Source organism: Hyperoodon ampullatus (genome assembly GCF_949752795.1).
Source record: "Hyperoodon ampullatus genome assembly, chromosome: 3".
Classification (NCBI taxonomy): Eukaryota; Metazoa; Chordata; class Mammalia; order Artiodactyla; family Ziphiidae; genus Hyperoodon; species Hyperoodon ampullatus.
Window position 1 is genome coordinate 179,391,206 of NC_136916.1, and position 22,825 is coordinate 179,414,030.

At 63.4% G+C, this 22,825-nt stretch overlaps 1 protein-coding gene across 3 annotated transcripts in view; it reads right to left on the reverse strand.

Annotated features, from left to right (window-relative positions):
* Positions 1-19,993: 19,993 nt before the first annotated feature.
* Positions 19,994-22,825, reverse strand: part of BRF1 (BRF1 general transcription factor IIIB subunit) — a gene marked incomplete at its 5' end in the record, with an annotated part of 70,824 nt that continues 67,992 nt past the window's right edge. For all 3 annotated transcript variants that reach the window (XM_079700203.1, XM_079700202.1, XM_079700201.1), the window contains 3 exons: positions 19,994-21,135; positions 21,574-21,745; positions 22,267-22,318. In XM_079700203.1, the coding sequence (XP_079556329.1) occupies positions 21,098-21,135; positions 21,574-21,745; positions 22,267-22,318 (262 nt within the window). In that variant the 3' untranslated portion in view covers positions 19,994-21,097. The remainder of the gene's footprint in view (positions 21,136-21,573; positions 21,746-22,266; positions 22,319-22,825) is intronic.

Consider the following 22,825-nt stretch of genomic DNA (forward strand, 5'->3'; position numbering starts at 1 on the left):
AACTACCAGTCCTCAGCCCACCCCTCTCCACAGTTGGACCCCCCCAGAGGCGGCCACTGTCAACCCTTCAGGCTGATTCTTTTGATGTTTCCCCTCCAAGTGTCTCTGCTCACGCGGCCATTTCTTGATTTATTGGTTGTGGGCATTTTCCTCTGACTGCATTGGTCAGGCCAGCTCGGCCACAGGCAACCAGGAGAGCCGCCAGAATAGCTCCAACAGCGTGGGGTCGGCAGTCTCCGACGAGAAGTCTGGAAGGAGGAGGCCCCAAAGCCTCCCATAGAGCGTGTCCCCCTGGCACAGCAGGTCAGCCCCTACTCAACCTCATGATCTCAACATGGCTGCTGTGGCCCAGGCATCACCTACAGGCGCAGTGGCATCAGTAAAGGGGAGGAGAGTCTCTTTGCAGATTAGGAGGAAACGCTTGCCCAGAAGCCCCCACTGTGAGGACCAGTGACCATTCACCTCTAAGATCTGGGCCAGGGTGTGGGGGGCACAGTGCCTTCCCTGAGCACACCCCAGGGAGGGTGAACGCCCCCAACCCCAGGCTAGGACTGTGAAGAGGGGGTGAGGCGGGAGGGGGTGGACATGGGAGAGGTGTCCACTGCCTCAGGCTCGCGGCCCTGGAGGGTTCCACACCCGCACGTCCCCTTCCTTCTCTCCCGGTGCGTCCCCCTCAGGATGGCCAGCTGAGTCAGTGCCGGGTGTCACTGTCCTTGATGAGAGGGTGCGCCCCGCAGCATCTCAGGTGCATTCTGGTTACCCGTCCTGCCACAGGTAACTCTGATTTTCTGATTTAACCCCTGCCTTTTCCTCCTTTCCTTCCGTGATGTTGAATTTTATGTATGGACTTGGCTGGGCCACGGGTGTCCAGGTATTTGCTGGGACTTTCTTCTGGGGTCTCTGCTTGAGAGTAACATCTGAACGGGTGGCCTGAGTCAAGCAGGTGCCCTCCCCTTGCGGGTGGGCCTCGTCCAGTCCTGGAGGCCTCAACAGAGCAGAAGTGAGTGACGCAGGATCCGCTCTCCTGGCCCGACGGACTCCAGCTCGGACAGCGGTCTCCTGCCTTTGGACACAGACTCAGGCAGGACCTCACACCTCCGGCTCCCCTGGGTCTCCAGCTGGCCGGCTGCAGAGCTGGGGACTTGTCAGCCTCCATAACTGTGCGTGAGCCAATTCCTCATAATAAATGGGTATATATTTCCGTCGTACTTTACACTTCTGTATATAACACATACTTACATATGTGTTCTGTTTCTCTGGAGAACCTGTTGCCCCCGCCAAGGTCAATGCCCCGGTTGTCCTGCAATTGGTCTCTGTCTTGGTGGCAGCTCCCCGGGGCCCTCCTCCTTTCGCCCTGGGCTGGTGCTTCCTCCTCCAGGACCCAGGGGTCTCCTGTCTCCCAGATGAGTTCCATGCCCGGGTCGCTGGCCCCATGCCTTCCCCTTCCCTGGTTCCCTTCCTCATTTCGCTGGTCCACGTCCTCCCCGTCCTCGAAATGCCTCGTGAAAGCTGATCAGTGAGGACCTTCACGTGTGTGGAAATGTCACCAGCCCCTCACCCTGATGGATGCCTGACCAGATGGGTAATTCTAGTAGGAGTGTCATTTTCCCACGGCAAAACTTCCAGCATCAGGCTGACCGCTGAGCCGCCGTGCCTTTCTAGTCCCTGACCATTTGTGGGGAGCTCCTTTCCCTCTGCAGCCATTTGGGTCCCCTGCTTCCGTAATATCCTGGGTTTCTCAATCCTTGGCCAAGTAGGCAGTGACCATTTCAGTCTGGAAACAGGTGCCCTTCCATTTGGGAAATCTTCGTATTGTTTCTTTGATCATTTTTTCCTTCCATTTTCTCTCTTCTGTCTAGAACTCTGGTTAGTTGGATGTTCGATTACGTGAACGAGCCCCTAATTTTCTTTTTTTTTTTTTTAATTTATTTATTTTATTTATTTATTTTTGGCTATGCTGGGTCTTCGTTGCTGTGCGCAGGCTTTGTGTAGTTGTGGCGAGCGGGGGCTACTCTTTGTTGCGGTGCGCGGGCTTCTCATTGCGGTGTCTTCTCTTGTTATGGAGCACGGGCTCTAGGCTCACGGGCTTCAGTAGTTGCAGCACATGGGCTCAGTAGTTGTGGCTGGCGGGCTCTAGAGCACAGGCTCAGTAGTTGTGGTGCACGGGCTTAGTTGCTCTGCAGCATGTGGGCTCTTCCCGGGCCAGGGATTGAACCCGTGTCCCCTGCATTGGCAGGCGGACTCTCAACCACTGTGCCACCAGGGAAGTCCCCTCCCCTAATTTTCTTAACTTTCCTCGTTATTTATGTCTCTTTGTCTTTACAGGAGAGTTTCTCAGTTTTATCTTTTAGTCCATCTGTCTTTTCCATGTTTCTCCCGTTGTATTTTTAACCTGATGGGGGCTGTTCTCCCTCCTGCTTCCGTGTCTTCCCCCCGAATGTGGGTACAGTTGGGTTTTTCTGGCCCACGCTCACTCTCTCTGTTTCCTTTAATTCGGGGGCTGGGGGGCACCCCGTCTGTGTCTGGGTGGGTGTGTTGTCAACTGGGGGGGCCGCGCTGCAAACTGTCGAACCAGCCCCCTGGTGGGGCCCCCAGGTTTCAGTGCCTGGGGGTCCTTTCTGTGGGCCTCTCGGTGTCTCTCTCCAAAGGGGAGCCCTGGGCCCCCGGCCTGGGCACAGAGCAGAGTGACCTGCGGACGCCCGGGGTGGGTCTGGCTTCAAGCTTCCTTCTCCACCCTGCTACCCTCCATAGACTGCTGCACCAGCATTAGCCTGTTTCATCGCTCTGGTTTGGCTTTCTTTTTTTTTTTTGGCCTTGCTCTGTGGCATATGGGATCTTAGTCCCCGGACCAGGGATCGGACCCAGGCCCCCTGCATTGTAAGTGCAGAGTCTTAACCACTGGAACGCCAGGGAAGTCCATCATTGCTGTGGTTTTGAGTGCGTCTTCATACCTGGTTCTATAGGCTTTTTTGCTTTTTTTCAGAATTAACTTACTTATCATTGACCTTTTTTCCTTATAAGTGTTAGAACAAGTGTGACAAAACCAGTGGCAGGAAGGTGAATTGGGGTGGCATCAGGTCTGCAGTCACCTGGGAGAGACTCAGGGTCTGCATGGCTCCCCGTGTGCCCAGACGGAGCAGATCTCCTCGTCTCTCCGGATCGCCTACGTCCAGACTTCCTCTCTGCCGGCTGACCCACTCCTGCATAGTTTCCCTCCTGCTGGGAACCCTGCCCTGCTTTCTATCAGGATTCTGCTGGCTTACCGCCATGGGAAGGAGTGCCACTGATTTACAAACACTGAAACGTGAAATGTGTACATGCAGAAGAGAATGAAAAATGTCTTTGTGTAAAGTACAGTTTAAAGAATAATAGTAAAATAGACACGCAGGAGCCAGATCACGGAATATAGCACATTTCTGGTGCCCAGGAAGCTGCAGGGGGAGGGCCCTGCCCCCAGCAAGGTAACTTCCTCCAGACAATGTAGACTGTCCACCGCCTCTTCTGAACCTGTCAGCCTTCGGTGTGTGTCCCCCGAGCTATAGTCTCTTTTGTTTGGACGAACTGCTCACCTGGAGGCACCAGAAAAGAAGCCGAGCAGAGCCATGGGGTCCAGGTCTGGCCTCAGCCTCCCTGAGGGATTTTAGGAACTGTTCTGGGGCCATCAGTGGGCAGGGACACAGGTGACCTCGGGGTGTCCAGGCCCCCCACAGGCGGGGCATCTGGCCGGGGGTTGGGCTGTCCTGTATTTCTGCTTCTGAACCCACCAGGGCCGTCTCCCGGTCCTCCGGCACAGGTCAGATGGGCCAAAGGAGACACTCCTGGGGAAGCCCCATCCTCAGCTGCCCCCGAGGTGCCATCTCTTGCGTCCCACTGTCTGACCTGGAAGGCTGGCTGTTCGGGGGCACGGCTGTCCTGCAGGCGCCTCCCTTCAGAACCCTCCCCAGCGCCTGACTTAGATGCCGGAGGTCCGTTTGCCTGCTCTGTTTCTTGGTTTACTCATTTTGATGGAGCACATCCTTCAGTAGCTGCTTGAGACACAGTGCGTGCATGGAAGAGACATTTTAACACCTTGCATGTCTGAGAAGTTTTTATTAGACCCTCACACTTGAATGATAGCTTGGGCAGGTATAGAATTCTAGGTTGGAAATCACTTTCCTCCAGCACTTCATAGGTACTGATTCCTTGTCCACTTACCTCCAGGGTGGCTGCTTTCATTTCTCAAGCCATTCTGAGGCCTCTTTGGGGACCTAATAATATATGTTAATTTGGAGAATGTCCCATTTGTACTAGAAAAGAGTGTGCCTCGGGCTTCCCTGGTGGCGCAGTGGTTGAGAGTCCACCTGCCGATGCATGGGACACGGGTTCGTGCCCCGGTCCGGGAAGATCCCACATGCCGCGGAGCGGCTGGGCCCATGAGCCATAGCCGCTGAGCCTGCGCGTCCAGAGCCTGTGCTCCGCAACGGGAGAGGCCACAACAGTGAGAGGCCCGTGTACCGCAAAAAAAAAAAAAAAAGTGTGCCTCTTTCTATTTCTTGTGTTATCCACACAGTCCACAACTTTGCTTGTGATGCTTGAGCTGTCAGTGTCTGAGCGGGGAGTTGGAGGGTTTCCATCTCCAACCACCGTTGTTGGGTCAGTTGTCACCTGTTGTTTTCTGTCTTCTGAGGCTATGGTTTTTTTGTTTTTTGGGTTTAAAAAAAATATTTAATTTGTTTGGTTGCACCAGATCTTAGTTGTGACAGGCGGGTTCCTTAGTTGCGACTCGCCAGCTCCTTACTTGCGGCAGATGGGCTCCTTAGTTGTGGCATGTGGGATCTAGTTCCCTGACCAGGGATCGAACCCGGGCCCCCTGCGCTGGGAGCAAAGAGTCTTAACCACTGCGCCACCAGGGAAGTCTCTGAGGTTATGTTTTTAGTTGCATACATGTTGTATGTTTTTGATCTGCTGTTTATCTCACAAATATTGGATCTTGCTGTCTCCTAATTTAAAATGGTTAAAACAATCAATTTTATGTTAGGTATAATAACCACCAAAAAAAAAAAACAGAACGCAAAAAAACAAGCAGAGAGCCTTGTTCCTGTTCACTGAAGAACCACCGATGAGCGACCACCTCCACAAGGACCACACTCCAGTCCTGGTCCACAGAAGATACATGGTCGGGCAAACTCAAGACAGCCGGGAGGGAGAGAACCTGAGGATGAAGAGGCTCAAGACACATGCCAGCGGTCACAATGCGTGGGCCTCGTTGGCCTCTTCGTCAGGCCAGCTGTACAAACACCGTTCCTAACAGCGTCCAGGAGCCTGGAGCCCTGAGAGGTTCTCTGTGCTGACGGCATTGTAGCTACATTCTGGGAATACAGCTGAAGTATGAAGTGACGCCGGGGATCTACTCAGAACAGCCAGGCTGGAGGCGGCATGAGAGGGACGGGGGTGGGGGGGCCTAGGTGCCCTGGGGACGTGCAGGACGGGCAGGAGGGGGTAGTGTGGAAACGCTGTGCCCCACGGACCTCCCCACCGAGTCCTCAGCTTTTTTTTTTTCCGCCACCCCGCACGGCGTGCGGGATCTAGTTCCCTGACCAGGGATTGAACCCTCGCCCCCTGCAGTGGACGCGCGGAGGCTTAACCACTGGACCGCCAGGGAAGTCCCCCGAGTCCTCATCTTCAATGAAGGCAAATCCTCAGACTTTGTGTCTCAGAAGCGTCCCCGCCTCCACGTTTCTCCTGGGAATCGCGAACCTGCTGACGTTTCCCCATCCTTCATCCTCCGCTGTGTCGTCAGGGTGGCCTTCATCCCTCCCGAGTCCGTGCCTCTACCTGGTTCTCTCTGAGCGCTGGCTCCTGCCTCCGGCTTCCTGAGCTCCCACCCTTTGGGCTTCTCTGTGAAGCCCCCTCCGGTCAGTCATTCCGCCCAGAACAGCCGGGCCCCGTGGCTTCTTTTTCCGCCTCAGCCTGGACGCCCGGGCTCCACCACAGAGTTTGCGGAGCTGGGAGGGGGGTCTCCCTACCCTGCCCGCAGGGCCCACCAGGGCCCCGACCAGCAGCCCGGCCCCTCCTGCCTGCCTCCGCCCATCCTAAGCCCCCAAAGCCCCTGCGCCCTCCGGCCACTGCCCCTGCCCCTCCCCCCACCCGTGCTGGCGCTAATCTGGGGCTCAGTGCTGGGGGCGGCCCTACACCTGCACCTCAGGTGCCCAGACTCCTCACTGGGGTCCGCCAGGATGCGGGGAGGGGGTGCCTGCTGTCCACGACCCTTACTGACGCCGCCCAGGGTGCCCGTGGCAGCCCCTCGGTCACCGGCCATTCCCCGCTTACAGCTGAGCCAACGTGCAGGTGACACCACTGCTCCTTTACTACACCATGGCCCGCGCACCCAGGCGGGACTCGATGTGGCCCCGGGGCGGGGGTGTGGTCACGTGAGGGCTGCCTGCCCCGCCCCCGCCCCCTGCTTCCCCCTGGGGCACGGCATAGGCTGGACTCTCAGACCCCCAGCCGTGGCAGGGTCTCCCCGGGACAGAGTGGCCCGTGCAGGCCAGAGACGAGCTGAGCTGGGGCCGTGGGACAGCACCAGGCCCACTGGCCAGAGTCCCCTGGCCGGTCTCAGAGGTTGCTGGGGGCCCTTCTGGGGAGGCAGGGGGAGTTGGGGCAGGGCCTGGGCCGGACCCCGAGGCCCACAGGCAGGTGGAGAGCGCGGCGGCGGCGGCGGCGGCGGCGTGCGGGGCCCCAGCTCTGACCTCGCTCTGGCCCCCACACAGTGCTGGCTCCTGGACGTGCACTGTCCTGTGGACGTGCCGGCGTCGCCCTGCGCCGGTGGCTGGACCGAGGCCCCACATTCCCAACCTCTAGGCGCCCCTGGGTCTCGAAGGGAAACAGCTCAGCCAGGAGCCCCGGGAATGCGCAAGCCCCACTGCAGCCGAGCCGCCCGGAAAGCACGAGCCCGGGAACAATGTGACAGGCTTTCCCGCTGCGGAGAAAATAGAGTTTAATAGAATGTGATTTCCTGCGTTTGTGCCCTCGACTGAGGGGTGGTTCACACAAGACCTCCCACAAAGGGGAGCTTCTAGCCAAGTCAGCCATGTAGGTGCCCCAGGGCTGTAGGTGCCCCGGGGCTGTAGGTGCCCCCAGGGCTGTGGGTGCCCCCAGGGCTGTAGGTGCCCCCAGGGCTCTAGGGGCCCCAGGGCCAGGCGAGGGTCCACCCGCCGTCCTCCACGCCCCTGCCTTCCCGAGCTTCAGCTCCAACCCCAGCAGCTTGGATATGTTCAGAGGCGCCGGAGCTGTTCAGGCGGCAGCAGGGCTGGGAGAGGACGTGGGGGACTTCCTGGAGGAGGGGACCTCAGACAGAGTGCTAACAGCTAAGCAGGAGCCAGTCAGGAGGGCCACGAAGAGAGCTGCTCAGGGGACAGAGGGTCCAGGGGCAGAGCAGATGGGGTGCCACGGCGAGGGCAGGCCGTGCTACTGGGTGGAGGGGAGCGGGTTCCAGGGAGCGGTAGCAGCAGCAGTGTCTGGGCTCCTTCCATCTTCTGGGTGAAGAGGGTGGGGTGGCCTGGGGGGCATTCCTGGATATGGGGAAGCTTAGCGGTTAATGACCGACGAGGGACACCAGGGACTGAGGCTGAAGGTGCCAGGAGCGCACCCGCAGGTCCTGGGTGACGCGCAGCCCTGGGTGGCCCCGGTGGTCAGGCCCAGGGCTCGGGATGTCTGACCTACTCGGAGGGTGGGGACAGGACCCTGAGGGCACCCCTGGGGCCTATCCCTTCTGGAGAAGAGGTTTGCGGGCAGGGCCTCAGTGGAGGGGGTTTGACCCCTGCACCCCACTGTGGGGCACGGGGGAGGCGCAGCTCTGGGCCCAGGCTCACACTGAGGAGCCCTCTGGGCCATGTGATAAGGACGCTGTCTCCACCCACCTCTACGCTTGAGGACAGGGCTGCCTGTCGGTGCCCCCTTCCCCTTGCTTCCCAGCTCTGATGCGTCCTCCAGGTCACTCAGCCTGTCAGGCCTTCCCCTGACCTCCATGTTTCAACCTTTCTCTGTCCCCAGGGCACAAGGACTCATGTGACCCTCGAGCAGCCCAGCCCACGGCCCCCCCCATGGCCACTTGCCTCTTGGTCTCTCCTGGGGGAGGCCCTGGCCGACCACCCTCCTGCCTTCACCTGAGGTTCCCGCCACTCCCACACCCAAACCCCACCACGGCCAGACCCCCTCCCTGGAGCTCTGGGGCCGCTCCGGTTCATGCTTTCCTCCCCTTCAGGGCCCAAAACACAGAGATGGTGGGACCGACCGCCCTGCTTTGGGGACACACGGCCCTTCTCTGCAGGCATCGATGACACCACTGCGGGGCGGGCCAGTGAGGCTGAGATGAGGCTTCACTAGGACGTCCCGCTGTGAGGCTGGTGGATGGTGGCCCAGCGGCTGCCCTCCGGATACACGGGGCCTTGGTGCCAAGGCCTCGCTGCCCACGGCTGCCGTCTGCCCACGAGGGAGAGATGGAGCGCGGCAGGGGTGCAGAGGCCCCTTCCTGCAGCCACACGGCAGCCTGAGGCCCCTCCTGCCGGGCCTCCTGCCTCTCCTGCTTCCCCTGGGGGCAGGCACCCTGCATGGGGTCTGGCACCCCACTCCTCCGGCCCCCCACTTGATTCTTCACAGGTGCTTCCCTCCGGGATCTCGTCCACATCAGCTCCCCACTTGGCCTCTCAGATGGGATCAAGTTCAAGCTGCCGCCGCCTCTCCTGGACCTCGTGACCTCCAGCCAAGGAGGTCACCTCAGGCCAAGCCTCCAGGGTGGCACGGCTCCCCGCTTCCCCTGGTGGGTGCTCAGGCCCTTTGCGAGCGCTCGCTGCCCTTTGTACAGCACCTACGATGTCCTGGCCCTGTGCTGGGTGTTCCCCATCTGACACCTCAAGTCTCTGTGCAAACCCCGGCGTTACAGCTGAGCTCAGAGGGGGTTGAGGCTTGCCCGAGGCTGCACAGGGGCTCGGCCAGCAGCCCAGCACCGCGGGGACACAGCCATGGTGGGCTTTGGGTGACAACTGTCCCCTGGGCTCCTCTGGCCTCAGGCAGCCAAGACCTCTGGGACCAGCTCCTCATGTTGAGTCCGCCATTTGAAATACCCACAGTGATTTTTTCTGGTTGGGTTGGATTGAGTCAGGGAGGGTTTTGCAGGATGGGCCACGGGGGCTCAGAGGAAGGAACTGTAGCAGGTTCCAGGGCGCTGGGGAGAGGGCCGGGCTGGGGGGCTGGCCCAGAGAGCTCCGCACTGTGTGGCGGGAGAGCGGGCAGACTTCGGGCCGCGTGCGCCTTGGCTGTCATGCTGAGGACAGGGCGCCGTGCCTCTGGGGCCAGCGCCGTCTCCCATCCCCTCCCAGCCCCCACTCTCGGCTGTGGGTGAGCACGTGACTGAGGCCCAGCCAGAGAGCTGCGCTGGGCTGACTGATGGGGCCCGGTGAACGGGCAACCTTGGGGCCGAGGGCACGACGGAAGTGGAGGCCTGGTGTGGCCCCAAGTGGACGGCCTGTCCACGATGGGCAGGACTGCATGGCAGAGCCCAGGTGAAGGAGGGAGGGGCGGCCTGGCCCAGGTGGGGAGCACGGGGGCCCCTGCTTCCCTCGCTGCCCCGCCGGGCCACAGTCCTGCTTCCCGGCCTGGATCCCAGTGGGCTCCCCTCCTTCTATAGGGAGCAGTGGGAGCCGGGTTTCCACCCTCCGGAGCTTGAGCCCCGCCTGATGCCGCTCTTAACCTCTTCAGGGCTGCAGCCCCTGCCAGGGATCAGAGGAAGAGCCGTGACCCGGGGAAGCACCCCTCTGCCAGAGGGTCTCTCTCCTCCTTTCCCTGCCCCTCCCCCAGCTCTACAGGATCTGATCTCACGAGCCCAGCCCCCACCAAGTCTTCCCCAAGAGGGGACATTCTGGCTTATCCACCCACCCTGCAGACAGGCAGACTGAGACCCAGAGGAAAGGGCTGAGCTGAGCCCAGCTTCGTCCCCTGGTCCGGCTCGGAGCCCCCGACAGCGAGCCCAGGGTGGCTCTGGGCAGGTGGCCGTCGCCTCTGACCCCGGGCCCGGACGGCCTGTGTCTGGGCCTCGGCTCAGAGCGTTTCCTGCCCGCCAGCCCCAGCCCAGCCCCTCAGGAAGTGGCCGCCTCCTGAACAAAGAGGCCGGCGGACAATGGCCATTGAATTGGGCCGGGGCGCTCGCGCACGGACAGGCCACCAGCTGCCCGCACTGATAAGACGGCTCCGCAGGCTTGACCGGCTCCGGGATCCGCGGCAGGAGTTCAGGGCTGGCGCGGCCCCGCCCCGCGGACTGGGAGCCAATGGGGAGACGGCGCGCCCCGCCGGCCGCTCGGGGACCAATCCGGGAACTCACCGGGGAGCGTCCCCGCCCCTCCAAACGGCTCTGGCCCCGCCCCCGGCCCGGGCCGGCGCGCCCGCCCGGCTGGACCCTGGGCGGGCCAACGAAGCCACGGTCTGGAAGGAGATTTTCCCCTCTAGAAGCGTCAGAAGTCGGCGCCTCGCTGCGCTTCCTTCGCCTACTTTGGGTGGAACAGTCCGGGAGGGTGGCCCGGCCGGCTTTCCCCGCACCCCCTGGCTCTCTGTGAGGGTCGCGGGCGGCTCGCTGTGCTCCGGGGGCAGCCTGGTCCTCACGCCTGCCTGAGGCACTCCTCCTCCGGAGGCGCCAGGACACGTGGTGAACATGGTGCAGCTCCGTGTGCGGAGGCCCGGCGCTGAGCCTGCTCCAAGAGACGAGCGGGGGCCCCTGCCCAGGCCTGAGCCGTGGAGCTGAGGTCAGGAGTCAGCCCTGCGCTGGCTCTGGAGGGCCCAGGTGCACCAGGTCATCACCCCCAGTCTGGGAGGCTCTGTGAAGAGGCAGGCACAGAACCGTAGTCAGGGAGTGTGGCAGGGTGTGTGTACGTCTGGGAAGGGGGTCACAGCATCTTCCAGAAGAAGCCTGGCCACCTGCAGGGGAGGAGCGGGGCTGAGAGGGGCAAGGCCTAGAGGTTTGGGAGAACTGAGACTGGCTCTTCCCTCCCGGCAGGATGAGGCGGCCCACTTCTGAGCCTGGCAGGCCCCAGGCAGAGCAGGGATCTGGGGAGCTCGGGCCCACAGTAGCCTCCTGTTCTGTGTGTCCAGCCCGCAGCTCTGCCATTACTTCCTGGCATCACCAGCCTGCAAGCCCCGCCTTCAGCAAGCCCCTGCCCTGGTGGGAGCCTTCCCCAGGATAGGGGTGATACAGGGTGGGCAAAGTCAAGGCAGAGGGGACACTCCCAGGCTGCAGGGCCCAGGAGAGGGCCCTGACCCAGCCATCGGAAGGCTTCTTGGGGGAGGTGACACTTGTGTTGCATTTGCCAGGGCAGGACGGGATACACCCACCAGGAGAGGGAGTGGCCCAGACACAGGCTGGAGTCAAGGAGGAGCCAGGTGTTTGGAGAAGAGCAAGGGGTCCAGGAGCAGAGGTGGAGCAGCCAGGGGGCTGGGGTTGTGCCCAGGCCCCAGGCATTGCCCTGACACAGCTGCCCCTTGGGCCTGTGGAGAAGGTGGCCATTGGGAGAAGAGTGCTTGTGTGGTGTCTCTGTCAGGGTCCCAGGGGCTGGGCTGGGCCGGGCGTGATGGTGGCTAGTGCTGCGTAGAGGGTGCAGGCTGTGGCCCTGGAGATGCAGGGCCAGCCTGGTGGCGGTGGTAGTGAGCACCATCTGGCCGACGGTGGTGGTCCTGCTGGTGGGCTGGCAGGTTGTGGCCACGGGCGTGGCGGCATGGCAGTGCTGGGGCCGCGGTCACTGGGGGTGGTGCCGTAGGGCAGCCCACGTGGCTCCAGGTGCCTCGGAGAGGCTGCCCAGACTTGCACTCAGTGGCCTGGGGTCACGCCCTCCAAGAAACCAGGTGTCCCCTGCCAACTCTTCCTGCCCTTCCCATGTGCTGTGAGTGCCCCGTCTCCTGAGTAACCTAGGTAACCGTGACCCCTCAGTGGCCTGGGCAGGTGGACACACCTGACCTTCAGGTGGATGCAGCCCAACCCTCAAGCGGACACAGCCTGACCCTCTGACCCACAGCCTGACTTAACAGCAACCTTGGCCCCAGCCGTGTCCTCGCCCTGACCACCTTCTCCACTTCACCCTTTTCCTGCCAGTAGCCACACGGCACTCCCCGCGCCCACCACGATGTCCCCCGCTACGGCCTCCACAAGCACAGCCAGGTGGTCATGGGTCACATTTGCGTTGTTTTGTGAGACATCCAGGCCGAGCCACAGACACCTGGGCCTGCGTGAGCAGGTACCTGCCCGGCCTCTGCCCAGCACCGGGCCCGACTGCTCGGGCTGCAGGAAATGGGAGGCCCGGCGGCTTCTGACTCCCGCCCTGTATCAGCCCACGACGCTTCCTGCGGCCAGCGAGGCCTGGGCCCCATGGCGCCGGGACACCAGGTCAGCAGTGACTCACCGAGCCCAGCCTGGAGACACCCTGGCCCACACCCCCTGCCTCCTGAGAACTCCTGCCCTCACCCTGGCCCACACCTGGCTGGCAGGGCCACCCTGAGCCCCCAGTCCCCGGTCCTCCCACCGTTCTCCACCCACCAGCATCTTCCCCGTCTTTTAGCCCTTCCCTCCCTCCCCCATCCCCGACAAGCACGGCTGAGGTGCCCCCACCTCTTTGTGCCCCCCCAGTCCCAAGTGCTCATAGCCAGTAGGGTGGGCAGCCGGGGCTGCAGGGCCCACAAGGGCTGAGCACAAGCTCCTGGCTTTGCCCACCTAGGCGGCCACAAGTTTGCTCCCTACCCACGGGCTCTAATGTCCCCCAGCTCTGCAAGGAGCACCACACCACACCTTCTGAGGACCCTGGCCCCTCCCACCCTCAGCTCTCACCGCTTCTCCCCACACCCTGTCACCCAACCCCAGGTTGGCAGCCCACCTACCTCCTCTGTGCCCCATCTCGGCCTGACCAGTTCCTTCTCCTTCTGGTCTCAGTGTGGACCCCTCTTCCTCCAGGAAGCCTTCTTGGTCTAACCCCTACAATCCTCCCACCTTGGGGCCTCCCAAGGGATGTCTCCGGTCCATGGAACTCGTCTCTGATCTTTATTGGACCCTCAGCAGGAACCCAGAGTCCGCTGCTCACTAGCAGAACACACCTCCCACCCTCGCCCCCGTGCACCCCTGCCCAGCACGCCCGGCGACACTGCGCGGGTCAGGACGGGAACTGAAGTTGGGGACACGGGGCAGACAGGGCCCTGGGAAGCTCGTCTTGGTCTGAACGCGCAGGGCGCCCCTCCCCAGGTCTGGAGCAGGTGTAAATGGCAAAGGAACCAGCTGTCTGGGTGGGCCCCACAGGAGAAGTGCCGACCCCTCCCTGGAGCAGGGCTCCTCGTGGGGCTGAGCCACACACACGCACAAGCATGTGTGTACATGCACACACAAAACCTGCAAGAGGGTCCTCATCGTGCACGCCCAGCCAGCCCACTCAGGCCCACCCGGGAGTCCTGTAGCACCGCCTGCTGGCTGACCAAGCAGGACCCCCTCCTGCTTGCCTGCCGAGCCTGCGGGGCTAGGAGGTGGGTGCTTCGCACGGCATGTGCCCATGTGTGCGTGTGCACTGCTTTGCACCCCGTGGCCTGGGCCCTGTGACCACCATGCCACCTCTCCTACATCCACATTCCCGGGCCGGGGTCAGTGATGGTCGTTGGGAAAATCTGTCTCTGAATAGCAGCAGTCCTGCCCAGGGCCAGGCTGGAGGTGCACCAACGGGGGCGGGGGATCAAATACCATCCACAGGCCGGTGTGCTCTGGATTTCCACCCCTTGTGTGGCCTTTCCGTCACTTCAGGCTCTCCCATCGGCTGCCCGGCACACCCAGCAGGCTCCCATCCCCCACTGACCACCACAGGGGCCTCCTGCGCAGACCCCGCCTGGCTCCCCCTCCCTCTGGCGGGCCTGGAACCTCTGCCCCGCCCTCCGCCGCACACCAACTGCTCACCTTCCGTGCCCTGCCTGCTGCACTTCCCCACAGCACGGAGGCTGTTCCCTCCCTGCCGTGTCCCGGCCCCACAGCCAGCCTCAGAATCTCAGTGCTTTCTTTGCCATGAGGCATTGCCAACGCCTGCTGAGGCCTTGAATGGGAAACATGCACTTTCCAGAGCCCTGCGTGTGGCTGTAAGGAGTGTCCTGGTAAGGGGCTTTGGTGCGGAGGGAACCCAGAGGTGGTGAGGCCTTGGGGGGTGGGTGGGATGGACACAGAGGCAGACACTAACATCTCCATTTCCCATCATGTGACGTGGCGTGGCACATGCAGCTGCTGGTCCCAGGGGGCCCCACCTCCCTCTGCAGTCAGGCCCTGCCCGGACAGCGTGGGTCCTGGCGGCTTGGCCCTCGCTGACCCAAGCCCTCCCGCCTGAGGGGCGTCCCCCGAGCTGCCAGCTCAGCTCCACACTCCCGCTGAGGCTGGAGGCCAGGGCCACAGTGCCATCGCCCTGTGAAGCGCCGGATGGTCGTTTTCCCAGGCCCCACCAAGGCGGGCACCTGGCAGACGATGTCCTTATTCACTGTGACCTCCGGAGGGGGGGAGCGATTACTCGGTCTGGTCAGCGTGAAGGCCCCTCGTCGCCAAGGGGAGGGTAGTGCCCATGCTGTCTGGCAAAGCGGCGTTGCCTCTGGTCAGCCAGGGCCTCCAGGCTCCAGCGACGCCTGCGTGGCCTCAGCGGTTTGCTCCCTGTGACGCGCCCCCCGTGGGGCCATCCCAGGATGTGCCCCCATCATGGCCTCCCACTGGGTCGGCAGTGGATCAGGGTCAAGGTTGTGATGAGGGCTGGGGTCAGGGTTGAGGTCAGGGTCAGGTCCTACCAATCTGGGGCCCCTGCCCTCACAGGGCCCAGCCGGGCCCATTGTGTGGCGACAATGGCTTCCTGAGCCAGGTTCCTCTCCCAGCAGGAAAGCCATCAGGCCTCCACTTTGCCACCGCCCACGGCCCCTTTGAAGGGCCTGGGCGGTCAGCGCCTGAGGCCTGCAGCCTTGGAGCCAGTTCCTCGGCCCCCACCCCTTGCCAGCCTGGCCAGGGCCCAGGCCTCCCCAGGGACCGGCCAACCCTGAAGGCACGTAGGCACAGGACAGCATAGGTGGGCACTGCCTAGTCAGGGAAGCTGCCGGCCACACGCAGGCACAGCCCCAAACGTGGCTGTCACTCAGGAGCTCCCACCCTCAGGAAGCAATTGGCCCGTGTCCCCCAAGGGGCAAGGGTGTGTGTGCAGGGTGGCTGAGTGTCCTACCAACATGGCAGCTTGGGGCCTGGGAGGGTGTTGGCAGGACACCTGGGCTGGGCCTGGTGGGTAGGGGCCCAGAACCCAAGGCCGTAAGGAGGGCATCAGTCCCCTTGTAGGACAGGGGACAGGCAGAGGGCCTGCCCCAGCTAGGCCAGGCCTCCCCACCAAGCCCAGCTGGTCCTGGGGCGCCCCCCTGCTGCCTGGGGTGTGGCTGCACAACTGGGGCCAGGGCTGTAGCGGGGGCACAGTCTGGGGCCCCCTCGGGTCACAGGCAGCTGGGGTGAGGTGTCCAGCTGGCCCCAGGCTCTCAGAGCTCGGGTGGTCCACTGGGCACTGTGACCACAAGTGGAGGGGTGGCCGGAGCCTGGGCAGCAGGGGCCTGGGGTGACGCTTGGACCCAGCAGCGCTGCACTGGGCTTCGGTGGGCAGAGCAGTCCCGGGCCCAGCAGTGACAGGAAACAAAGGCCCTGAACCGAGCCCCGTGGCTTTGAGGGTGGCCTTTAGTATTCAGGGACCGGGGTGTCCTTGGCGTGTGGGGGGCCACGGTCTCTGTTGAACCCCAGTTGTGGCCTGGAAGCGGGAAGCCAGGTGGACTGGCCTGGGCAGCCGTGTGGCCGCGGCTATGGGGCTGGGGGGCAACCAGGCCCTGACTCAGCCAGTGCTGGATGGGCACGAGGCCCCGGCTTCTCCGGACGTGGTCACGGCCACGCTGGGGGACCCGCAAGCATGGATTCCTGCACACCCTGCCACTCTCTCAGTGCGTCCGTTGAGTCTGTCCTGCTGTGACCCCAGGAGCCGTGCTCTCAGCACGCCTACTGGACACTCCGTAGGGCGATCCCCAGCCTTGCAGGGGGCGACAGGACCGTCTACACCCCTCCCGGGGCCCCCATCAACGCAGGAGTGGGCACCTGGCCCGGAGCCGGCCAGTGATGAGAGGCCCCCACTCCCTGGCCCACCCCAGCCCTTGCTCCGCCGGCTTTCCAGCCTACTGAGAAGCGGACGTAGCGGCAGGGTGTAGAGGACAGCAGAGGGACTGGGGGGAGAGCAAGAGGCGGCCAGGGGGACGGGGCACCGGCCCTGGGACGGCGAGACGGAGGGAGGTGTGCTCTGGAACTTGCCATATGGCGCCGAGCTGGTAGGAGCAGTGTTTACGGGGCTGCCGGTGGGAAGGGTGCAGTGGGGGCTCAGGCTGGGCTCCGTGAGGCAGAGGTGTCAGCGGACCTTCGTTCTCAGGGGCCACCCAGCACCTGTCCCTCCGAGAGGCCTTCCCCCTGCCCACAGGTGGCCTTGGCGGCGGTGGGTGGCCCTCAGTCCCACCGCCTGCCTGCCTGCCTAGCCCATCCAGAAACCACTGCGGGGCCACACGGAGGCACGTGGGGAGCAGCTGGCAAGTGGCAGGAGTGCGGGCCCAGGGCACTCACGGGCTGAGGCTGAGCAAGCTGGTGTGAACCTGAAGTGACCGGTGGCAGCTGGGCAAAGGGTAGGAAAGGGCTGAGGCTGACCTCTTTGAATGACTGTAGAGATGCCATCCACTGCAGACAGTTCTCAGGAGGTGGACGCAGAAAGGGGCGCTTCCATCATTCCAGCCCTCCTCCTGCCTGACCCGACCCCCACCCCCGGGTTCCCACTGCCGGCTCAGGGCACCTGGGACCAATGTGCTAAGGCTCCAGTTAGGGCAGCACAGAGGAGGCAGGCTCAGGATGTGGCCCACTCCCACCTGAGGGCCCGGGGGGGGGGGGTGGCCCTCAGGCCTGCCCCCCATTCTTGGAGGAGCCTGAGGCAGTGAGTGGCACATCACCGGGGCCTACCCGGCCCTGTCAGGAAGGTTACCCGTGGTCCCAGGTCTGTGGCTCAGAGAGGGGTAGGAATGGGCACGGTGTGGGCTGGGTGGCCAGCAGATGCCACGTCCTCTCTGGGGAGTGGGCAGCCCCTTCACACGTGTCCTGCAGCGAGAGGCACCATCAGGCCCACGGGCACCTGAGCTCGGCCACCACTGGGGTGCAGATCTGGGTCCTGTCAGAGCCCAGCACCCAGCACCCAGCACCCTGGAGGGTGATCCAGAGGCACGAATGGATACATGTGTGTGCACAGATGCACGAGTACATGGAGCGGCGCAGACGTGTATGAGTTGTACGTGTTATGTCTGTGTGCACAGGTGCGTACCTGCAAGTGTGGAGGCTGTGTGCTGTGTCCTCTCCAGGATGGCCCTGGCCCTGGCCCTCCCCCACAGGCCTCTGGGGAGGGGACACGCTGGCGAAGGTATGAGCTCGGGGAGAGCAGGAAGCCCGGGGAAGAGGAGTGGGTGGGACCCCCTCACTCGGAGGAGCCAGCACAGCATGCTGGGGGCAGGCAGGGGGGTTTGGAGGCCTTGGACTTCACCCTGGATAATGGGGTGGGGGTGGGGGGGCGCAGGGGTGCACACAGGTGTGTGTGCAAACGCCTGTCCCGGGTCAGCCACAGCGTGGTACGTGGCCCCACCCAGCACAACAGGGATGGGCAGGCCTGGGCCCCAGGCAGCTGGGCCTGGACGTGGGGAGCAGGCCGCCTTCTCCCAGCTGCTCCCCAGCATCGTGCCGAGGCCGGCGGCCAGCCGTGTGCCCCCCTCAGGAGCGAGCCTGCGCTCCCCGGCCAGGCCCCACGGAGGACCCTGCAGATGTCAAGAGTGGGTACAGGGACTTCCCTGGTGGTCCAGTGGTGAAGAATCTGCCTTCCAATGCAGGGAACGTGGGTATGATCCCTGGTCAGGGAACTAAGATCCCACATGCAGGGCAACTAAGCCCGTGCGCCACAACTTCTGAGCTCGCAGGCATCAACTTGAGAGACTGCATGCCACAAACTACAGAGCCCACGTGCCCTGGAGCCTGCACATCACAACTAGAGAAAGAAAACCCACTGCCAAAACTAGAGAGAAGCTCAGCGCTGCAACAAAGAGCTTGCACACCCCCAACAAAAGATCCCACACGCCTCAACAAAAGATCCGCGCGCCGCAACTAAGACCCGACGCGGCCAAAAATAAATTAAATATTTTTTTTAAATAAAATCTTAAAAAAACCCAAACAACAAAAAAGAGTGGGTCCAGCCGGGCCCCGCACCGAGCCCACTTCCACAGAGAGGCGGTGGCTGTCAGGACAGGGAGGCCACCTCCCAGGTGGGTGGCCGTGGGTGGTGTCAAAGCTCCTGCTTCTCTCTGGCCTCACCTGAGAGACGGGGATGGGACTGGGGCCCACCCGTCGGGAGCCACTGGGAGTCAAGGAGTCAGCACCAACGGCCGTGCGCATTCGGATCGTGGCAAGCCATCTGTCTTCAGCTCCCAGGGAAGGCCCCGAGCCCCAGGGGAAGCAAGGCCCTCCCATATGGCACCGCAGCAGGGCCTCAGGCAGCAGTGGGGAAGCAGGGGCCTGGAGAGAAACTGGAGGCCTCAAAATGGCCCCTGCCAGATGCACCCCTGTGAGACCCCCACCCCCCATCCAGGCCTGATCGCTGCCACAATAAGAACCGCAGTGACCCTGACCATCAGACATCAGAGGCTCCCGAGAGCCCAGTTCTGCTCACTGAGAAGCATGGGGGGCCACCAGGGCCCCTCTCCTGGCCTGGTGCCCAGGCCTCCCCAGGCCCTTGCAGTGCCCACTGCTGCCATGCACCCAGCAGGGCTTCAGACACGGGGGCGGGGGGAGAGCCATCAGGCTGGTGTCCTGTTCCGGTAGCCGCAGGACCTCTCCACACCCTGGTGATCCTGGAAGGGGCTGAGACTTGCAGGGTGCTGGGGAGGGAGCGGCAGCCTGAGCCCCTCCCTGTTGGGGGCCACTCCCCAAGCCTGCACCTGGGAGAAGGCTCTGGGCCGGCGGCTGGAAGGCCCCGGCTTTCGGGAGATGCCAGACAGTGCGAGTTCCGGGGCCCTGTCTCCTGGCCTCCCCTACCTCGATCCTGGGGTCAGACGAACAGGTCGTTCTTCAGGGTGGGAGGATGGCATGCAGATGTGGGATGGAGGGGCACACAGGCCTGCACGTCCCCCTTGGGCCAGCACGTGGCAGTGGTGGCCCGCCCGCAGGGCGTGGGCCGCAGCCCAGAGGCACCCCCAGCCACCCTGGGGCTTGACTCCTCCAACCAGATGCCACCCCCCGTCACCACCACCTGCCCCCAGACCTCCCCTTCCAGCCTCCCCCACCTCCTGCTCCCCTCCGCTCCGGCCTTGGAGTCCTCTCCTTTGCACTCGAACATCCGCTCGCGGACCTGAGCCTCACCTTACCGGGCTGGGCAGCACCAGCCCCTCCCACCCAGCCTCCCATGCCTCCACCGGGACCCGCTCCTTGCCCAGCCTCCCAGGGGAGCCATCCAGCCACAGCTCTGTCTTGAGAGCCAGCCCCGCACAGGCACAGCCAGGCGCACAAGGAAGCCACCCCTCCCCCTCCCCCTCCCCCGGCTTCCAGCCCACCTCCGCCGGGAGGTTCCCGGAGCATCCCCCTCCCCAGTCACCTCTGGTTCGGCCCACCATGTGCTCCCTGCGCAGTGCAATGAGCCCCCAGCCCATGAGGCTCCTCTAAGAGCCGCTGCAGCCAAGCAAGCTCTCCTAGCCCCGAGAGGGGCCCAGGGCCAGGATGGCCCACAGCTGGGAACAATGGCATGGGGACTTCCTGTGAGGGTGGACATGTCACTGATGGCTCCCCATCAGTCAAGGCCAGGAGCATGGAGCTTGGAGAGCAGGTACCCCTGCCTCAGCCTCACTCCTCCAGGGAGCCAGACAGGGAATTGTAGACGACAGACTCAGTGGGTTTCTGCTTAAGGAACGATCTTTCTGTTTCACCAAGCCAACCCTCCACTCCAGCCTTCCAGGAGCCCTGGAGTCCAGGCTGGCTGCATGGTACAGGCCAAGGGGCACAGCCAATGGCCTCAAAATACCCACCCCTGCAAACTCTGGTGCCCTCCGGGAGGGTGCACTCTAGGAGGGGTCTGCCCACTCCAGGGGCGGGGGGGCTGGGCCCTGGTGGGGCAGAAGCATCTGCCCTCCCCCAGAGGACACCTCCGGGGCAGCTGTGCCCAAGCCCAGACCGAGAGTGGTCCCTGGGCCTTCCAATGAGAAGGCCCGGCCCGGGAGGTTCTGGGTGGCAGCAACCATCCAGAGCAGGGCTGCCAAGCTCGAGGCCCCTCTGCCGGCCATGCCTCTGTGGACGGTGAGCCTGATCGCAGCTCAGACAGGAAGCACCTCTAGCTCTCTCACCCAGGCCTGCCGCGCAGGCTACCCGGGGTGGCTGTGCACATGTCTGCTGAGTGATGCCGGCTGGCCAAGCAGCCTCTGGGCTTTTGGGTGCAGATCTGTGGGGTCCCCAGGGCCCAGGCAGTGGCAGGGAGGCGTGAGGGCCTGGCTGGGTACTTCGGCTGGAGATACACAATCAATTCTGGACCAGCGGGACACACAAAGTGCTTCTCAGACATGGCAAGAAGGTGAGGGGCGCAGGGAAACCCAGCTCCACACAGGCAGAGGAGGGTCCTGGAGCCCGCCCAGCCCTCCATGCACTTGGACAAGTGGCTGGGGCTCCCTGTGTCTTAGTTTCCTTCCGTGCGACATGACATTGCCGCCTGCAAGGGTTCTTGGGCCGTGAGACCCACCTCTGACCAGATACAGACAGCTGGTCCGGCCCCCCTTGCTGGGCAGAAACACTCCTTACACGTTGCTCAAAACATGGTCGCAACAAACAGCAAGTGCCACAGAGGCCATGTATGGCTGTGGAAGAGGGCGGCGGGGCAGGCGGGCCGGCACCCATCTTGTCACCAAGTCTCGGTGCTCACGCCTGTGGGCTGGCCCCAGAGGCCCATCTGACCCCTCAGGAGATGCTGGGGGTCCACCAGTAGGACACTGCCAGCGGCAAGGTCACGCCTCAGTAGCCATCGTCATCGTCACCGTCACAGCCGTAATCTGCAAAGCACAAAAGAGTCACGGACACTGAGGGGCGCTGCGTGGTCAAGCAGCCGAGGCGCCACACGCTGCACACGCCACCGCCCACCTCGTGAGCGGCGCCCCAGGCCACGGCCGCCCCAGTGAGGCTCCAGCCCCAGCCCTGCAGGCCACGGCTGCATGGGCCCCACCACCGACAGGGACCGCCACGTCGGTCCCTTCATCTCTGCAGGTCCCGGGGGAAGCGCCTGTGTGAGCAGTGCGGGGAGTGGGAACCTTTCTCCTGCTGGACGAGCAGCCCAGAGCCCCCAGTCTGCACAGCAAGCAGCCCCGGCCTCAAAACTAGTACGGCCAATCGTAGACGCCAGTTCAAATTCCCTCCCAAGGTGCAGTCAGGGGTTTGTGCCTCCTTCTCCGGAAGCCCCGCCCCGCCCCGCCCCGCCCGCAGAGGCCCCTCACCGTTGCCGCCCATCATCTGCAGGGCGCTGACACAGGGTTCCCCATCCTCCTCATCGGGGTCCTCCTCGTCCGCATCCTCCTCTGGATGGTACGACACAGGCCCACTCTCCACCACGACCGCTGTGGGCCTGATGGGCTCGGCTTCCCGGGAGGGGGGACTCGGGAGCAAGGCCTGCTGGCGAGGGGGTGAGCTGGGGATAGAGCATGGCTCCCAGGCCACCGCAGGGGAGTGCTCTCTGGGGCAGGGGGGGATACTCCCCACTCTTCAAGAGTGGTCAGCGAGGACACCCGATCCCCCGAGCCTGCCCCTGCAGCTGCACGGGGACCCCTCAGGGGCCCTGCCTCTCCCTTTTGTTTCCTAGGTCAGACCAGAACCCTAACAATAAGGGAAGACCCTTGAACCCCAAGACAAGACAAGAGAAGAGGGAAGGCCGCTGACCGCGCTGGACCCTGGGACCTGGGCCTGGCTTCCCACACGGAGGACTGCGATGGCAGTGGGCTGGCACACACCGGTGGGCTCAGGCTCTCAGGCCCCGGGCAGCCCCTGGGCCTCAGGCCTCCCTCTGGCTGGGCTGGGACGGCCGGAGCAGCGGTGCTGGCACTCCCTCCCTGACACGCTGCTCACAGACACGGTGCCGGGCATCTGCTGTTTCCCAAGGATCCCTGTCCCCCGGCTATGTCCACACAACGCACCTCTCCCACGGCCACCTTCTTAGCTGGCTGCGTCGACACCATCGGCCTCAACCTGGAAGAGAGCACAGCACCGTGGCCTCAGCCCACGCTGCACCATCGGCCACGAGGACACGGGCTCCGCTGGAAGGCCTGTTCTCTGATGGCAGTATCTGGCCAGATGTAAAGGATGGCGGCGCACTGAGGCTTCCGTGGCACCACCCTGACTGTGTCTTGTCCACCCAGTGGCTGCGCCTGGGCCCTGAGCGCTATCCTGTCACCTCCTCCACCCAGGCCTGGCAGCCCACCCTGCCCCGCCCCAGCCCCTGCACTGCCCTTCCCCCGACCCCACCAGCTGGGCAGGTGGCTGGGGGAGTGGGCCGCCCTCTGGGCCTCTTCATGTCTACCCGACAGACATGGCGCAGGCAAGATTCCTCCCCCGGGGCCTGGGTGAGCACTGCATCCATAGGCAGGGCAGGGCCAGGGTGCTGGGAATGGGGGCGCGGGGAGCCAGAAGCAGCCGGAAATCTGGATTTCTGCATGAAAGCTTCTTTTTAAATGTTGGCAGCAAATTCAAATTTCA